The sequence below is a fragment of the Pinus tabuliformis genome, chromosome 2_2 (assembly GCF_031772625.1).
Source record: "Pinus tabuliformis cultivar Carrire ecotype Pingquan chromosome 2_2, CPIR1, whole genome shotgun sequence".
NCBI classification, from domain to species: Eukaryota; Viridiplantae; Streptophyta; class Pinopsida; order Pinales; family Pinaceae; genus Pinus; species Pinus tabuliformis.
Genome location: NC_142300.1, coordinates 536235567 through 536253903, shown reverse-complemented (window position 1 = coordinate 536253903; position 18337 = coordinate 536235567). Strand labels below are relative to the sequence as shown.

The following is an 18337-nucleotide window of genomic DNA, read 5'->3' as shown; positions in this document are numbered from 1 at the left end:
ACTGAGTTAGACTGGTCCAAAAGTCATGGATCAAGCCATATCTAATCTTATCCATTGATTAGGGACTTAATCTCATCCGTTGAATTTTCAACGAGAAAAGTATAAGAGGAGGCTTGAGGGTCACTTGGAGAACACACTGAGTTGATCAAGAATTCGATTTTCTGGGGCAAGGATTGCTGAGGAAATCGAAGGAGTGATTAGAGTTGTAGCTGAGGGGCAGTGAATGCAGTAGAAAGAGAGGTAGAGATAGTATTGGGATCATCAGTGAAAAATCTGAGAGAGGGTTGACGTAGAGCCAGCTAGAGGCCACCAGAGGCCACACAGAAGCAACTAGAGGCCACACAAAGGCAGCCGGGAGTTGTGCAGATCCTGAGGAGGGATAGCATGGGAGACACAGAGGCTCCAGAGGCTAATGTAGAGCCCCGAGAGGTTGATTTTGGGCTAGAGAGGCTAACACTGGGTTGACACTAGGTCAGAGAGCCTGACGCAGACCCTAGAGGCAAATGCTGGGAGGTTTCGTGGGGTAGATTGGGGTTGATATATGTCTCTGACTGAGAGGTTCTACTTTCGAGGGAATTATCTGTTGGGTGAGCCATTTCTAGCACCCAAATTTTATTCTAAAACTACTTAATAATAAAACCCTTAGATAGCTGCACCAGTTTTCCCATATTGGGTTTTTCTGGGGACATTAGTCCAAAAATAATGATGTCACTTGTGTGCTTATTTTTTTCCTTCAATTGATGATCTGTATGTGTTGAGACTGTAATTGTATTTATTTTCAATATTTACATGGTAAATAACATGGTAATTAACATAACAAGTAGGAAGAAATAAATAAAAAAGTACAGGAAGGGTTTCTAAAAGTTATACTTAGAAATTCCAACACCTTCAGGCTTGCAAATATCTTGAGAATTCAACATTTATTCCACTCCATAGGATAAGGTCACTCTCGAAGATCTATGATTTGGATTTATCCTATGCAATTCTTAGTAGAAAAGGAATTTAGCTAAAAGAGAAAAGACAGAGTGTCTTTCTTTCTATCGATCCATTTCCTGGAGCTAACTCTAAACTTAGTGGAATAAACATATTCCAATTCCAGTTCAAGCCAAGAAGGAGGCTATCACAATATAAGTGATCAGCACTGACTAAAATAAAGAGGAGATTCAAAGATTAAAATCAATCAAATTGCTTCATTTCCCTTCCTTGTCGAAGACCTATGCTTCAGCTCGAGGGAAGGAAATGAAGTGAAAGATGAGTTTCTTTCTCATTTTCTTGTCTTTGGCTAGGATAATATTTTGTTTTTATATATACATGTTTAAGGCATTGTTAATTTCATCTCACCATGTCATGATCATTGTTTCATATCTTGAATGCATTAAGAAATCTGGAGTTGTACGAAACAACTTTTTTTTTCTTACAATCCAATCAAGATAGATGATCTTTAAAATAGAAACCATACACTTTGTGAAGAAAGAAGCACCCCAACCACGATATATAATTTAATATAAAAATCTTAATCTTAATCCTAAGGGTAGCTTCTAATAATTGAAAAAGCCAAAGTGTTCCAATACACAAGAAATACTACTAAATAGTACATATTTGTAAGGTAGAATTTCAAACTTTAGAAATAAGGATGGAAATCTAGGAAAATTAATCCACATGGGACTTCCCTTGGATGGAAGTGAGGTAGGAAGAAAGTGCTTTCAAAATAAACTGAAGATTTAGTCTTAGGAGTGAAGACCAATGAAGCATTAAGATTTTCTTAAGGTTATCACTAATTTGTATCACAATGGCCAGCTCACATAAGTTGGTGGATGGATCACCACACCAAAAAAAAATTGTGACAACTTCCATGAGGATTACCTAATTGTGAAAATATGATACTTGCAATTTCACCTTCTGAACCTTCTCCACTTACAACATTATTACCCCTCTCAAAGTACTATCACAGAAACAACTTCAATGACATTGACAAACATTAAGGAATTATGGGACGGAATAAAGGCCATGACCAATGTTAGTTCAGTTATATTGATGAGATATTCCTTCATCACACGTGAAATATAAAAGTTTTGGAAACTGTACAATAGAACAAATTCTTGGGTGGCTATTGAAAACATGGAACTTGTAAGATTGTACTTTTGATAAGAAATTGGAAATAAATGTAAACATACCCCGTGTCTTCCTTGGTACCCAATATTGAAGGTATAGGATGACTGTTAAGTAAATACTCAAGCTGTCAAATAGATACTAGAAGGAACCTATAGATTGGAACTTGTGGTGGTATAAAATATTTCTTCATTGGCGGAAATTGACAAATTTAAGGAGGGGGTATCTACACTAAAGATCCTTCTACCCACTGTGATGTTACTCTTTGATACACAGTCTATAAGGTAGTTATCCTGTGGAGTAAAAGAAGCATCATATTTTGACTAATAGATTGAAAATAAGACCAACAAACAAATACATACAATGGCTTCCATTTCTTTCACTTCTTTCTCTGAACCTCAATTATACGATTCCCTTTTGCTTATAAAATTGTTATTTTCCCCCTTTCTGTCATCCTTTGCACCTCCAGATAATACCAAAAGTCTAGAACACTATCCAGAGTTCCACTTCCACCCTGAGCAATGAGTTGATACTACTTGTAGGGATAGGGTATTCTCTCTCTTTAGAGAATATAGAGGTGGACTACAGAGTACTGAGATTTTACCCTTCACCACTATCCTTTGAGTGATGGATCCTTTTATAAGGGTGATTTGGAGAGTAACTCGGGTCACCTGTACAACTATGAAAGAAATTGCAAATTGCAAGACACAAACCTTGATGACTGAAAACTTATAAGAAACTGGTGCAACCCTTCCAAGTCAAGGGAGATAGAGGGTGGCCTAGTATAGATAGAGTTAAGCTAGCTTAAAATCAAAATCAAGCTTGGACCAAACATGTATACTTTTCTTCCTTTCTTATGTAGAAACCCTTCCAATGACAATTGCCCTTCTCCAGCCACGTTGAGGGTTCCTAGTCTCTACTCAACTCAAAAACATAACCATCTTTGACATTTCTCGAATTCACCCGCATAAGTTACATCTTTTTGAAGACCTGAGAATTCTTCTCCTTGGTCACCAACTTGTTACAGAGAGCAAGTTTTAAACGTTCAAACCACTTTTTTTCATGACTTATAGGAAATCAATTATTTTCTAGGGCAATATATTGTGTTTGTTCAAAATTTGATTCAAAATGTTTAATGTTTATGCTTTATTGATTAAATTTAGAAATGAGACCATTTCCACAACTGGGAATTCATTTTTTTTTTTAAATGAATTTTACTTTAATCTAAATTTCTAGGGATTTTCTGATACACAAGTTATGTGGTTAAGTAGTAATTTTATAATTTTTTTCCTTCGAAGTAATGGTCCACACTTCTAACTTGGAAATTTTTGTATACGATAATACAGAGGGCATGATAACATGCAAACTTCTAAAGTAATTTTTTCTGCATCTATAAACTTTTTGTCACAAAATTTAACATCTTTTTGCTCCCTTATATTCATCAGGTTTAGAAGCTTCAGGCTTGCAAATATCTTGAGAACTCAGCATTGATTCCACTCCATAGGGGAAGAGCACTTCCAAAGCTCCATGAGTTGGATTTATCCTATGGTACTCTTAGCAAAAAAGGAAATCTCAGGGAGAAAAGATAGAGCGTCTTGCTTTCTATCGATCCAAGTCCTGGAGCTAACTTTGAACTCGGTGGAATAGACAGATTCAAATTCCAATTCAAGCCAAGAAAGAGGCTATCATAATAGAATTGATTAGTACATACTGAAAGAAAGAGGAGAGTCAAAGACCAAAATCAGTTAAACTTCTTCCTTTCTCATCCTTGTTGAAGACCTATTCATGAGCTTGAGGGAAGGAAATGAAGTGACTGAATGCAGGAGCAAAGTTAATTGATTGAAGACAATTAACAGATGAGGGAGGAATTTTTCTTTTCTCTTATTCTGAACCAAGAGGTAGAGAAAGATTTTGAATGGTCTCTAATACAACCACACTTGGATAAAATAAAGTACAAAAAACAAATGAGACCCATGTTTGCAAAAATGACATGACTTGGAAACTACAACTGATGTCTCTAACTTCAATATTTACAAGTAGACATAAGGAAATAAAGTCTACAAAACACAATTACAACCATGGTTGAAAATTGGAAAAGTATTATATTCATATTTATATTCATGGAAAGTTTTGTAAATGTATTATATTCACTTTAAATTACAACCAATCCAAAGAAAGTGTATATTGAATCCAATCTGTCAATTATATTCATGGAAATTGTCACATACCTCCATGGCCTAATTTTGCAATTTTCCTAATAGGCTCCCATTCCTCAATTTAACTTTGATTAAAGTTATATTAAATAGTCGTCACAAGTATAAGTATTCCATCATTACATGAACAAATATTATTCATGCAGCTCTATTCCTACTCTTAAACATTCGACAACATCAAAAGTAATGAACCATGAGATAACACAATCCAATTATACTCCTAAGTTTAAAAATGTGACACATAAAGAGTAAGGGGCTATATACAGAACATCCCAAGTAATTGAATCCAACTAGATTAGTTGAGGAAAGGCACTTGGATATTCAAGCACCGCCACCAAACCTAGAACTATCTTCTACCAGTTCACCCCCAAGCCGATATTTCTTCCCATGGATCCACTGCCTCTTGTTGATCTCTTCAATGGGCATTTAATACCCTCTTTCATGATATGGTTTTCATTAGCGGTGTCTTGCTTTTATGGATCTTTTTATACATTTGCCTAGGTTTCTCCCAGAAATACTCGCCTTTATCTCCCGCGAGGCTTTTCTTCATAAAATATTGCCTTTATCTCCCGCCAGGCTTTTATGTTTTTTCTTAACTTAGCATCTTTCTCTAGCTAAGTAGCTTAATGGATATTTATCTCCAAATCCATTACGATTATCTAGATTTGGATCTATAAGTCTTATCATGAAATAATTTTCTCTTCCCATTCACCAATGGGATTTGCTAAGAATCTCATCTCTTGGCATCTCACTTTTCCAAGTGATTTTATTATGATTTATTTCATAATAAAGTATTTACTTTTCTTTGTTACACATCAGACTAGCTTTTCTTAGCTTAAGTTATAAAATTTTTACATACAATGGAGGGGTGTTACATACTCCCCCCCTTAAATTTACACCGTCCTTGGTGTATTACTACATATTACAATATTTTTCTTCATTCACAGGTAGTTGTTTTCTGAATTTGCAGGCTCCCATGGCCTTGTCATCTGATGCAGATATTCCGATATATATATATATATATATATATATATATATATATATATATATATATACACGCACACACACACACACACATATCGGTTACAAAGGAGTTCTATCCACACATTTCCTTCCATTGCTACCTGTAACATTTGTTTCAATCAATTTTGTGAGAGATTTCAAATGCAGAAACTCAATTTTTTTTTACCATAGTTAATATCATAACTTGATATACAGTGTTATTGTTTTCATAACTACAGGTTATGTTTCCTTCCATTCAAATATGACCCCTCATATTGATTGTATTTGAATAATTGCATGTTCTTCCACTGCATTCTTCGAATGCCTTTATGTTCTTACCAAACACTTACTTTCTATATTTCTTGCATTAGTCACAACAAGTCAAACTAGCACATTTGACCAATCAACATGTATAAAATATCATAGCAGGTTATCTCACACATAACTATCAAAATCATAACCCATATGTAACCATCATAAATCAAGATCATATGTCATATGTATACTAAGGCTGAAACAAAATATTGATACTTATCCTTAGTTTCCACCTTTGTCTTGCCTTTGTACACACTCTGGATCGATTTCCACATGAGGCAATCATCCAGTGACTTCTCCTCAACCATGTGCACCTACACATGGTGTGCATAACAAACATATCGCTATACATGTCTTATATCATGCTGCACTTCATGCATCCATACCAGTACCATATGTACCGCTTGTAGACAGTACCAACTGTTCACATGTACCCAATACCAAATGCCCATAGCATCACCTACATGACATATACTTCATCCACATCTTTTTGACCATGTTATTGTTATGCTAAAAATTCCTGTAATTTTTCCTTTTATACGACTTTTATGTAAGTCTAATCAAACCATGGCTAGTTTGTCAAGTGTAGAATAAGGAATTCATGGACTTGTTCGACTTTTGCAATGAGAGCATAACTAAATTTTTTATGTCAAAGTATTCAAGCATTTTTATTTAGCTAATATTTTTCATGTATCTTGTGGTTGCAGGGAATTTTTAACAAATGATGACATAGATTCATAACTTTACAAAACCCATAACTTTGAGTTTTGGGATTGAATTTGTCCCATAGGTAAGGTTTTAATAACAACAGAATATGACCTCCGCTTAATCATAAGACAAACTATTGACTATGATAGTTAGTCTATTATGGACTTCAATGTTATATTTGACCCTCATAACCTTACCTTTGCTTTTAGCCAAGAAAATAATCGTTTGGTACTCAAAAGTACTCCACATATAAACTGGTTATGTCATATGATTTTCTGTTTTCTCTTTTTAACACCACTTCCAACCCCTTGTTGGCTGTGAATAATTCAATGTATATTCAAAATCAATCGAACAATTAGTATGCAAATAAATTCAACTCCCATATATGAGTCATAAATGAAGGTTACAATGTTTTCACATACCCCAATCTCTTACTTTCCATGGTAATCTATATACTAGGGTGTAAGCTTGAGTCCTTATCATGTGGATACCCCACCTTAACACTAGATCTTGACTTGGTAGAATGAATTCATTTTATTGGAAAAGAAGTCAATTGTTAAATTCCTTGAATCAAATTGTTTATGCAGTAATTTTTATGTTGTCCTATTTAAACCCAGACAACATTATCAATACAATCTGACAAGTAGACTTTTCCCATATTTCTTGTTTTCAGATTGACAATTGCTAGATATCACTTTATTGAAATCAATTTCCTTTTACAAAAATCTCTCTTAGCAGTGTAATATAGCCACTAAATATGGTTAAAGCATCAAGTTGTTGTATGGTTTATTATTCTCTCTTTTCTAGAATCTTTTATATGCCATCCCTTTGGTGCATCTATGTTATTACTAGAATAAGATCTTAGATCATCATAGGTTGTATTAATGTGAAAACCTTTTGGGTTTATCAAGAATTTTCTTATTAATTCAGACAATCATGTTCTGAATCTAGTGTACAATTTTTGTTATTCATTAAGCTACTCTGCATTGCTCTAATGCATCAAACACCATCATATCTAGTCTACAAATATACTTTGTTTATATAAAGTAGAAGCACACAAATCATTTTACTCTTATCACTTCCCACCAGAAGTATATTTGTAAGATCTCCAATCATTCTACAGATTGGAAAGGTTCCTATTTGTGAGATGTTACCCATAGAACCCCATTTATATCTGGATGGATATGTACATTAAGGTACACCTTAAGTTGCAAAGTTTCACACATTATAATTTGAGTGAACTATTGGGAAGGTGCTCTTAAGCTTAATATTGTCTTTTTGCTATTAACCTAGGAGTTGCATCTACACTCCCATTATGTATTTACACTAAATGTACTTTTGGTGTTAGTCCCATTGACCTTCTTATTAGAGACATAATTTATTAATGCATGATGTCTTCTTCGATATGTATGTTGTATTACATTTATGCACAATCTTCACAACCTCAACCCTAGTTTAGTCTAGATTGGAATATACTTTGTGCCTCTTGCATATCTCAGTTACGATTATTGAGATATTTCTTTACTCAATAGAAACCTATAGGTTCCAAACTATGCATGTCTAATTAACTATGCATAATAACCTGGTAAGGTTTTGTTCCCTCAAATAATGTGTATTTGGAGCATTTTCCCACTAAGGGTGAATTAAACAGTCCAATCAATGAACTACATCTTTACATGTAGATGCATTAATTAACACAAAATATTAAATTGAAAGGCAATTTTAAAATTACATGGTCTCATTCCACATATAGAGAGACATGTCTTTTACTACCTTAATGATATTTCAGGAGAACTTCCTTAATAGATACAATTTTAAGAAGACCTTCAATAATTGTTCTAGGATGGAAAATTAATTAACCATCAATCTCTTGTTAATGTTGATAGAATGTCATGAGATTTCTTTCAATGCTTTATATAGATTCCCTCTATATACTTTATATTTTACTTTTCCCCATGATCTATGGGAAGATCGCAAACCCTTTTCTCTGACTTCACATATACTTGATCTGCTAAAATCGGGGCGTCTCAAGTTGTAGAGATGTTTGGCCAGAGTTGATTTTCCTGCACCGACCATTCCCGCAATCCCCACAATCATAGTAGCGTTTGAATGGCCATATTGCGGAATTTCTTTTTGAAAATCTTCAACGGCTTGGTCGAGGCCGACTGGGTATTTGGCGACTTCTATCGCTTCCCGTTTATATACCTCTTGTAATACACTATCCACAATTTTCTCCACGATGTCCCCATAGTCACTGAATGAAAAAGCAAATCATTAGGGTGGTGTTATAAATCCAAAGTTATCAATAAATATGCTTCAAGGTTAGTAATAAATGAAGTGTGAATTCACCTTCCATTCGTTTTAAACGGCAGGCCAGAAATATGGGACGCATCGTTCAGGGCTGTCTTCCATTTCTGCAAGACTTCCATGGCCACTCTGCGTTTGTGTTGGTGTTTTTCAAAGGCGTCTGCATAACGCCCGCTCTCAATGTGACGAAGGTCCGAAGGCTCAACGTCGGAAAAAACGGGAATAATCTTTAAAGAGTTTAGACTTTTGTGATCCATACTTGATTGTTAGAGATTTCAGCAAAATCACATAGAGAATCATTTGTCGACGCGTTTCGAACCAGCTAGTGTGGTTCATCGTCAGGACAAGTTGAGAAACAAGTCTGAGCGATCCGTTAAATAGAGTATGCAGGTCCTTCAACGGCTATGTAAACGGCTATATGAACAAGCAACAGTTAAAAAGTACTCTAACGGTTATAATATATATATATATATATATATATATATATTATTTTTATTATTAGAGTTATTATTATTTAATTAATTAATTAATTAATTAATTACTTATTTATTTACAGTAATATTATTGTATTATATTAACCTCAAGCTACTATTACTATATTAATTTTAAATTAACTTTTTTTGAATATTATTATCAATAATAGATTAGGGTAATTTATATTTTATTTTTATATTCTATTATTACTATTATTATTATTAATTTTGATTGATTGATTGTTTTATTTATTAATTATTAATTTTATTTTTATATCAAATTATTAAATTGATGTCATTAATAATAATATTATTGTAATAACCTTTAGCAATATTATAAGAATAACTCCAAGCTAATATTATAATGTTAATTTCCAATTAATATTAATAATATTAGTCCGAGGTAAAATTATTATTATTTTAATTTTTTAATTTTATTATTATTATTATTATTATTATTCTTAGTTTTTAAATATTATTATTATTATTTTTTGTTTTTATTATTATTTTTTTTTTTTTTTATTTATTTATTTATTTATTTATTTATTTGTTTATTTATTATTATTATTATTATTATTATTATTATTATTATTATTATTATTATTATTATTGAGTGAAATGAATAAAATTGCAATAGTTAATAATCAAGGTCTAGGGTGAATAATTTAAAAGGGGATATTATTATTACTAAACCAATGATATCAAGAGAAAACACCAACCAACTAAACAAACAGAGAGGGGTCAGGCGAAGAAGAGGCTAAGGTAAAAGGGCTGGGATCCAACACCTACTAATCTTCCAGCCGTCATCCCTATTGAGATTCAAAGGTCTTTTCTCGATCTCAAGGGCTTCCCTCAATTTACAATGGTGAAATTGCGCCACTCTTGCGATAACTTGAGCCTCTTCGATACAGACTTGATGTTTAGTTTTCTCGGCATGCTCAGCTAGGGCTGAGGACTTGGCCCTACCATGCCTCAAGTCTGTTGCATGCTCACTAATCCTTTGATTGATTGAGCGACCAGTTTCACCAATGTATGGGGCCCCGCAGGAACAAGGAATGACATAGACCCCTTTCATGTCTTTAGGGTCGACAGGATTTTTAACAGATCTCAGTGAGCTACGGATGGTGTTAAGAGGTCTAAAGGTCGAGGGGATATTATGCCTCTTAAGAATCCTGGCGATCCTATCAGTGGTTCCTTGGATGTAGGGGAGGTGTACACCAAGGATCCGGTCTTTAGGATCTTTTTGGACAGAGGGCTCCTTCCAGGCCTTGAGGAAGGATTTTTGATCTAGGTGTCTACTGTAACCATTTTTAACGAAGACATCCAGGAGATGAGCCTTCTCCTTCGCTAAGTTTTTCTCATCAGATATTCTTAATGCATGAGTAGCCAGCGTGTTGGTGTTGCGCTAGTGTGTTTTATATAAAATTAATATTAAAGTATTCTTGTAACTTATTTTTTTTATTTATTTAGAATTGTCTACAATTTTTTTACGATAAAAAGTAAAAAAATGTATTATAAAAAATTACCATTAAAATAATATTGTTAAGATAAAAAAAACTATTAAGAAAATTGTAAAGTTAATTTGAATATAAACATTCTAGGAAAAAGTATTGTAAAGTTAATTTGAATATAAACATGGTAGGAAAAAGCATTTTTCAAATTCAACTCTTAAAGTGTCAAGGAAATTATAAATTCTTTATTATTATGTTAATGTATAACTTTTTTAATATTAATATTTCTTAAATTTTATTACAAAGAACAATGTTATTGATATCTATTTTTAGATACCATATGTGAAAAATATTAAACATTAAAATTTTTTAATAAAAAAACTATTTTTAATTGTAAATTTTTCTACTGGTATATCGAAAAATATTAAATATTAAATCATTTTAATAATTATAAATATTGAAATATTTTATTAATAATATATATTAAAAAATATTTTATTAATAATATATATTAAAAATTATCATTATGTTTAAATATTAATTATTGAAATATTAGTTTCACATTAATTTTTGCAAATTTTTTTTGTGTAAATATTATGATTGAGGTTAAGTTAATTTTAACTATTAATAATTTTTCAAAAATTTTGTGCGAATTTCGTATTAATAACAAAAAGAATAGCATCTCATTCATACTATGTTGTCAAAAAAACATTTTCAATGTAATAAATGTATTTTGATTGTACTATATTGTAAAAAAAAGCTCTTTATAATACAATAAATTTTATGTATCAATTACATAATTTATTGTGCCATAAAGAAATTATACATCCTTCTTATACTTAATTATCAAAACCCAAAAATATATTTCATATTCAAACAAAAACCTCACTTCATATATTCAAACAAATGTTCCATCCATTTTGTAATATGGTGAGGTTGCATCCTTAAATCATTGTCTATAGTACCAACGAAAGCTATCTAACCCTGAAATAGGCCAAAGGCATAATGCATGAAGTTTTAAATAGTACTTTGCCATATGGCAAACTCACAAATGCCATTTTGGCAGGAAGCGAAAATGATTAGATGCATTTTACCTTCCCAGAAAATTTTGTTGTTCATATCAAGATAGTTATAAAACCATTTTCCATGTGTTGTGATTTGTGTTATATTCTACAAAAAGTCAAAACGAATTATCTAAAGTTTGTTTAGCATTCAACATCTTGTTTTACTCGGATAAATTTGAGCTTAACTAAATGGCATATTGGTGGATTTAAATAATAGACGCTTCCTTCTTTCCAACCATAGAGTGTAGCATTTTCCAACCATAGAATGTAGCATTTAGAAAGGTTGTGTTCGGTATGGATTTTCATAAGTCACTTATGTTTTTTCCTTTTGATTATGCATTGCCTAATTTAATTCCTCCATATTTGAATTTATTTATCCATATTAAGGTTGAATTAATTTTACATTTTTCTCAACCTTAAAAATAAAAATACATATTGAAGAATTTTGAAAACGATGAAAAATATATTTAGAAGAAATTAAAAATAAAATGATGATATTGTTTTAAATGTAGAGATACATTTTAATCATGTTAATGTTTTATAGGTTGTATATACAAAAAATTCTCTTTCTTCACTTTGATATCAACAAAGAAAATAAAATTTTAATAACAAATGACCACAAAAATGAAAAATTCACACATTACAAATTTTACATGTTTGAACTCTAACAATGTTTAAGGTAAAGTATTTTATTTATCAAAATGAATATAAGGCTTACAAACCATTCCACCTATCTCTTTTAGATTACTTTGATATATGTATCTATTGATCATGGAATCCATGGAATGCTCTCAACAAAAGGAGGGAACCGGATCACGAGTTCCAATTAGAATGGATTTTTGTTTAGCATAGTAACCTCCCACTGATACATGAGCCGGGGGCCCGATTGTTACTTATTGGGTAAAGAATCATTTTAAAAGTTGTATACTTATATATTACTAGCCAAATTTGTTATTCTCTCGATTTTTTTTTTACAATGATTCATTGGGAATTAGGGAGATTTATTACTAAATCGAACATAATAGAAACGACATTGATTGAATTCTTTGCTTAAATGTAATCAAAGCATAAGATGATTGAAGGCTCATCAAAATAATGATCTTATCTGCAACCATCGGAAAAAGAAATACTAATAAATTAATTTTAAATGAGGCCCAACATTCTCATAAATTCTATGCCAATATGCAAGGCTCATGCAATACAATACAAATAATTTACATATCTTCTAGTCTTTGTATGTCATTCTTCATCCCGATGGTATAGTAATAAATTTTATTTCCTCTCTAGTACAAATGATGATGAAATTTTCAATTAATTTTCATTCGCCACTTGGATTTGTTCAGTATCGACAATTGTTGTAGCTCATACATTAGATATTTCGTAAATTATTGGTGTAGTGGAGGCAAAGCTAGGTAGGACCTCCAAATTCCAGAGTTCCCATTCTCTTACCATCTCAGTGGCCACATCCCAAATCCTTCAGGCCAATTCAATGACTCCAATCACCATTTCTTTCCTTTATTCATGTTATGATTTCCAAACATTAATCATAAACTAATCCTTCCTTTTCTACTCCTTACTTAACCTTGGAAATGAATCTGAAGCATCCACATACTCCTTTTCCATTTAAGAAATTGATCGAAAAATATGCTAGCTCTGTCATAAGCCTATGATTCAACATTGATATTGTGGGTTACATGTTCCATCTATATGATGCAATTATAATATCTAATATTGAATGATGATTCTATGAATGATATATTTTTTTTCACTTTAGGAGAGAAGTTATTTTCATACATTTATGGATTTCAGTGCATTTGCATTTAGCATTCTTGCATTCTTTATTTTTTTGCGTTATTGTTTGGGTATGTGTTTAGTGGTTTTGTATTTAGTAGACTCTGCATTCAGTAGATGTTTCTTCACCTTTTTTCATTCACATTTCCACATTATAATGGTTTCCTTTGGAAGTTGTTATGTCTAAGGCAGATATTGATTGTCCATAGTGGCACTCACTTGATGTCTCTTTCTGCAGGTTTTCCTAAAAATTCTTTATGGCCATGCTCCTTTAAATACATATATTACTCTTTTGTTAATTATGAAGCCCATATTTATAAATTTTATTTCCATCGTCATTTTGTTAATGATGATTGCTTGGATACTGCAACTGTTACATGTCCTTCCATTAAGTTATTGGTTTGCGACTTCCTCTTATTTTATTTGGTATGCTAAAGAATAGAGTATTATCATTACATGTTGGGATTTGCTCACTTAATGTAGGAATATGTCCCCATTTAACTGATCTTGAGATTATAACACCTCAAATTACATCCTTGGAGCTAAAAGGATGTGGTGTTCTCTCTCAGGAAGATATTGATTGTGCACAACTGCACTCGCTTAATGCCTCTTTCTGCAGGTTTCCTTAAAAAATCTTTATGGTCATGCTCCTTTAACTACATATATTAGTATTATATTTATTATGAAGCCCATATTTATAAATTGTGTTGACATTGTAGCTTTCTTAATGACACTTTCTTGGTTGTTGCAACTGTTGCATGTCCTTCCATTGACTTGTTTGTTTTTATGTTGTGCACCTAAATTGGCCCAGAGGCTTTTCTGGCTCTACAGAGACTCTCCAATTTGGCACTTTTAGATTTTTCTTACACATCATTTACAAATGTACAGCCAATCATTGGTTTTTTCACTAGTAGAAAATTAGAAATTAGTGACTAGGTGACTAAAAATGTTAGTCACCATGCTTTTCCAAGTGAAATACTACCAAAAATGAGCAATCTTAAGTGACCAAACTAAAAACAACTAACATGAATCACTAATCTAGTTGCGGGTTAAAATATGTGACTAACTAATAACTAATACAACTAAAAATTACTAACATGAATGACTAATGTATTCTAAGAACAAAAATACAACTACCTAACAAGTACTACAATAATATGAATTAGGTTTTTATGTTAGTCATCTTAATTGTGTCAAGAAATCTAAACTTAAAGGGGATTGAAAGGTTAAAGGGGATTGAAAGGTTGTTAAGGATTGGTTGAAAGGTTATCATTCCTTAAAAACTTCTTCATCCTCACATGGTGTATAAGTGAGCCAACTTTGCATTATTTATCTCTAATAATTTGTAATTTTAAAAATATATTTTTTAATAAAAAAAAAATATTTTATGTATTTTTTAAAAATATATTCATTGAATCTAATTGGATCTAGTTCCAATTTGAAATTAATTTGAAGAGTAATTTTAATTTTAAGACTATAATATCAAACAAAAACTACTTTAATTTCATATTAACCAACCTAGATCCATCTTACCTTGGATCTATCAAGTGCCAAGAGACATCCAATCTCTCGAGGTGAAAAATTTTTTTCTTCTGCAAAACTTGAGGAAATGTTTGCACCTCAAGAGATTGGACACTTGATAGTTATAGGGTTAATATGGATCTAGGTTGGTTATATAATACTATATAATATCTATATTTGTATTTGTGCCTCTTTATTATTCCCTCTCTCTATCTCACCCCCCAAACATAAACACACACTCTCTCTCTCTCTGTCTCTTCCCCTTCTCTGTCTATAGCTATCTTCCCCTTCTCTCCATCTCTATCTATATCATTCTCTCTATTTCCTCCTGCTCTCCTCTCTCCCTATCTCTTTCTCCATGACTCCCTTGTCATCCCCTCTCTCTCTCCACCTTTCTCCCTCTATGTTTTTCTTGTTCCCTCCCTCTCCTGCCCCCCCCCCCCCCCCCCCCCAATTCCATCTATCTTTCCTCATTTCTATATTCCATCCTCTCTATCCCTTATATCCCACCTCCCTCTCTCTCTATCCCCCAAATCACTCTCCCTATTTCTCTATCTCTTTTTTTCCAACTCTATCACTATCTCCCATATCCCTGTCCTTCTCCATCTCTATGTCTCCATCTCTCTCCCTTCCCCTTCTCTCCCTATCTCTATCCTTTCCTCTTCTTTCTCTTCCCTCCTCTCCTCTCTCCCTCTCTCCCACCTCTCTCTCTCTCTCTCTTCCCTCCAACTTTTTCACTATCTCCATCCCTCTCTCTGCCCCCTCCCCAACTCTCTCTTAAATTTGATCACATTTTATTTTGTTTAAGAAATTATCTAAATTAAAATTACTTAATTGCTTGTAAAATATTAAACCTATATGTTGGATCAATCATGTGAAAGAAAATAAAATAATGAAAAAAGAATATCATGCACTATATTCAATCTATTATAATTAGTCATTTTGCTCTCTCATCCCTTGGACCCTTAGCTAAGATGGATCTATGTGGGTTATTTATATATACACACACACACACACACACAGATATATATATATATATATATATATATATATATATATATATATATATATATATAAAAGGAATTGCATATTTTCAGTAGTCGTGAGGATAGAGGGTTTACATATATCTCAAATTGTAACATTTTTCCTTTTAGATTCAATTAGAAAAACATTGTAAAATTAAATTTAAATAAAATATTTTTACTATGAAATAAGTTATGGTTTTTTGGCATGTGGTATTGATAAGCCATGGTATTGTAACAAAGCCGATTTACAAGTTAATGACCATGGTAAAGTGAGGGCGAATATCCATGATTAGCAATCTTGTCATATTGTTATAAAATATTTTGATTGTGAAATAATTTATGTTTTTTGGGCATGTGGTATTGATAATCCATGGTATTGACCCATGATATTGTAACAAAGACTATTTTTTACAAGTTAATAATATCTACCGTAATGTGGGGGTGAATATCCACAGTTAAGAATCTTCTCATATTGTTATAAAATATTTTGGTTGTGAAATAAGTTATGGTTTTTGGACTTGTAGTATTGATAAGCCATGGTATTGGCCCATGGTATTGTAAAAAAGCCTATTCACAAGTTAATAACAAAATCAAAATATAATAAATTGAATGTTATTATTTTTATTAATTTAACTTTTTATTATTAATTGAGGCCATATTTAAATGCTTACATTCATCCCAATATTATTTTTAACTTATTCCTGTTCTTTTTAATTTAGCGTCTTATGCAAAAATAACAAATTCTTATTAAAAATAAACCATTTAACCCAATTGCAATTTATATATTTTATTTTATATTATAAATATTTGTTTTATTTTTTCCATTATAAATATTTATTTTCTTTCTCATTCCGAGTTTGGGGCTAGGTTCAAATAAAATATTTACATTACAACATCACATTGTAGCACTACATTTTTCTCTACCTTGTTGGTATCTGTGTGGAAATGCCAGAAGAAGGAAGACAATCAACAATCAACCTGATCTATGGATTTCATGGGATTCGATCCCCAGATGGAGTTTGCATGGGAAACACCTTAGGAGAGCATCAATGATTAGATGGAGGAAGAGCAAGGTCATTGGGTGTAGAAATTTTGGCCATTTGTACATGGGTATGAATTTGGATGAGGAAGAGCAAGGTCATTGGGCGTGGAGATTTTGGCCATTTGTACATGGGTATGAATTCGCACTTTGGAGAGTTCTTCCTTTTTACTAAAGATTATTTTTTTTCTTATGGGTAAATAATTTTGAGGGTTTATATGATCAAAGCATAAATTTCATCTAAAGTTGAGGATTTAATGATTATGATAATGCAGATCTTGATTGCATCCAACAATTCATCAGAAGACAATGCACATGTAAGCATTTTGCATGTCCTTATTGTATAAAGGGTTTAATGATTATAATAATGCAGATCTTGATTGCGGCTAACAATTCATCAAAAGACAATGGACATGTAAGCATTTTGCATGTCCTTATTGTACAGATCAATTCGCTCCTCCCTAACTTTTCTAAGGTTAGAATTCATGAAATTTTATTTTTTATTTTGACCTTTCTTTTAGTGGTTGATTGTTTGTGTAGTGGATTTTACCATGCCCAAATTTAAAGGGCTCGAGTGATGCAAGCAAATTTTCTAGTAGAATGCAAATACTAGGCCTTCCTCAAACTTTGTTACATGAAATTAAAATTTCTTCTAATCATGAACATAAAATATTTTATGTTTCATCCTTAGCTTTTGATCTGGATGCAAATAATAGGCCTTCCTCAAACTTTGTTACATGAAATTAAAATTTCTTGTAATCATGAACATAAAATATTTTATGTTTCATCCTTAGCTTTTGATCCGGATGCAAATACTAGGCCTTCCTCAAAGTTTGTTACATTAAATTAAAACTTTTTGTAATCATGAACATAAAATCTTTTATATTTCATCCATAGATTATGATCTCAATGCCTACAGTTTTAAACCATGTTACTAAATTTTAATTAGAATATACTTAGATCCATTAAACCTTACAACTCTCCAAATCTTAGGTTAATTCCAGCTAAAAAGAAGGAACCTGAATGGATTTTTTTAATTTAGACTTGATGCTTATAGACAATGATTAAAAGTGGAAGAACCCAAATGGTCTGATAACTTTTACCCACCCATCAATTTCCAAGACCTTCGCTATTATTCTAAACCTAAACAGAGAGAGTAGAAGAAGAAGAGGAGCCTAGATGAGGTGGATCCTGACCTACTTGATACTTTTCAAAAGTTGGGCATGCCCTTGACTAGAAGAAGAGATTGACCAATGTTGTTGTGGATGTTTCTTTTGACAATGTTTTCATTGCTACCATGCATAGGTAGACTCTATAGG

At 32.1% G+C, this 18337-nt stretch overlaps 1 protein-coding gene across 1 annotated transcript; it reads right to left on the bottom strand.

Moving 5' to 3' along the window:
• Positions 1 to 8237: 8237 nt before the first annotated feature.
• LOC149193719 (TMV resistance protein N-like) lies at positions 8238 to 8911 on the bottom strand. The gene is made up of 2 exons (XM_089407413.1): positions 8697 to 8911; positions 8238 to 8601 (listed from the first exon to the last, which is right to left on the bottom strand). Exons 1-2 carry the CDS (start codon positions 8909 to 8911, stop codon positions 8238 to 8240), a joined length of 579 nt encoding a protein of 192 aa, XP_089263539.1.
• Positions 8912 to 18337: the final 9426 nt, after the last annotated feature.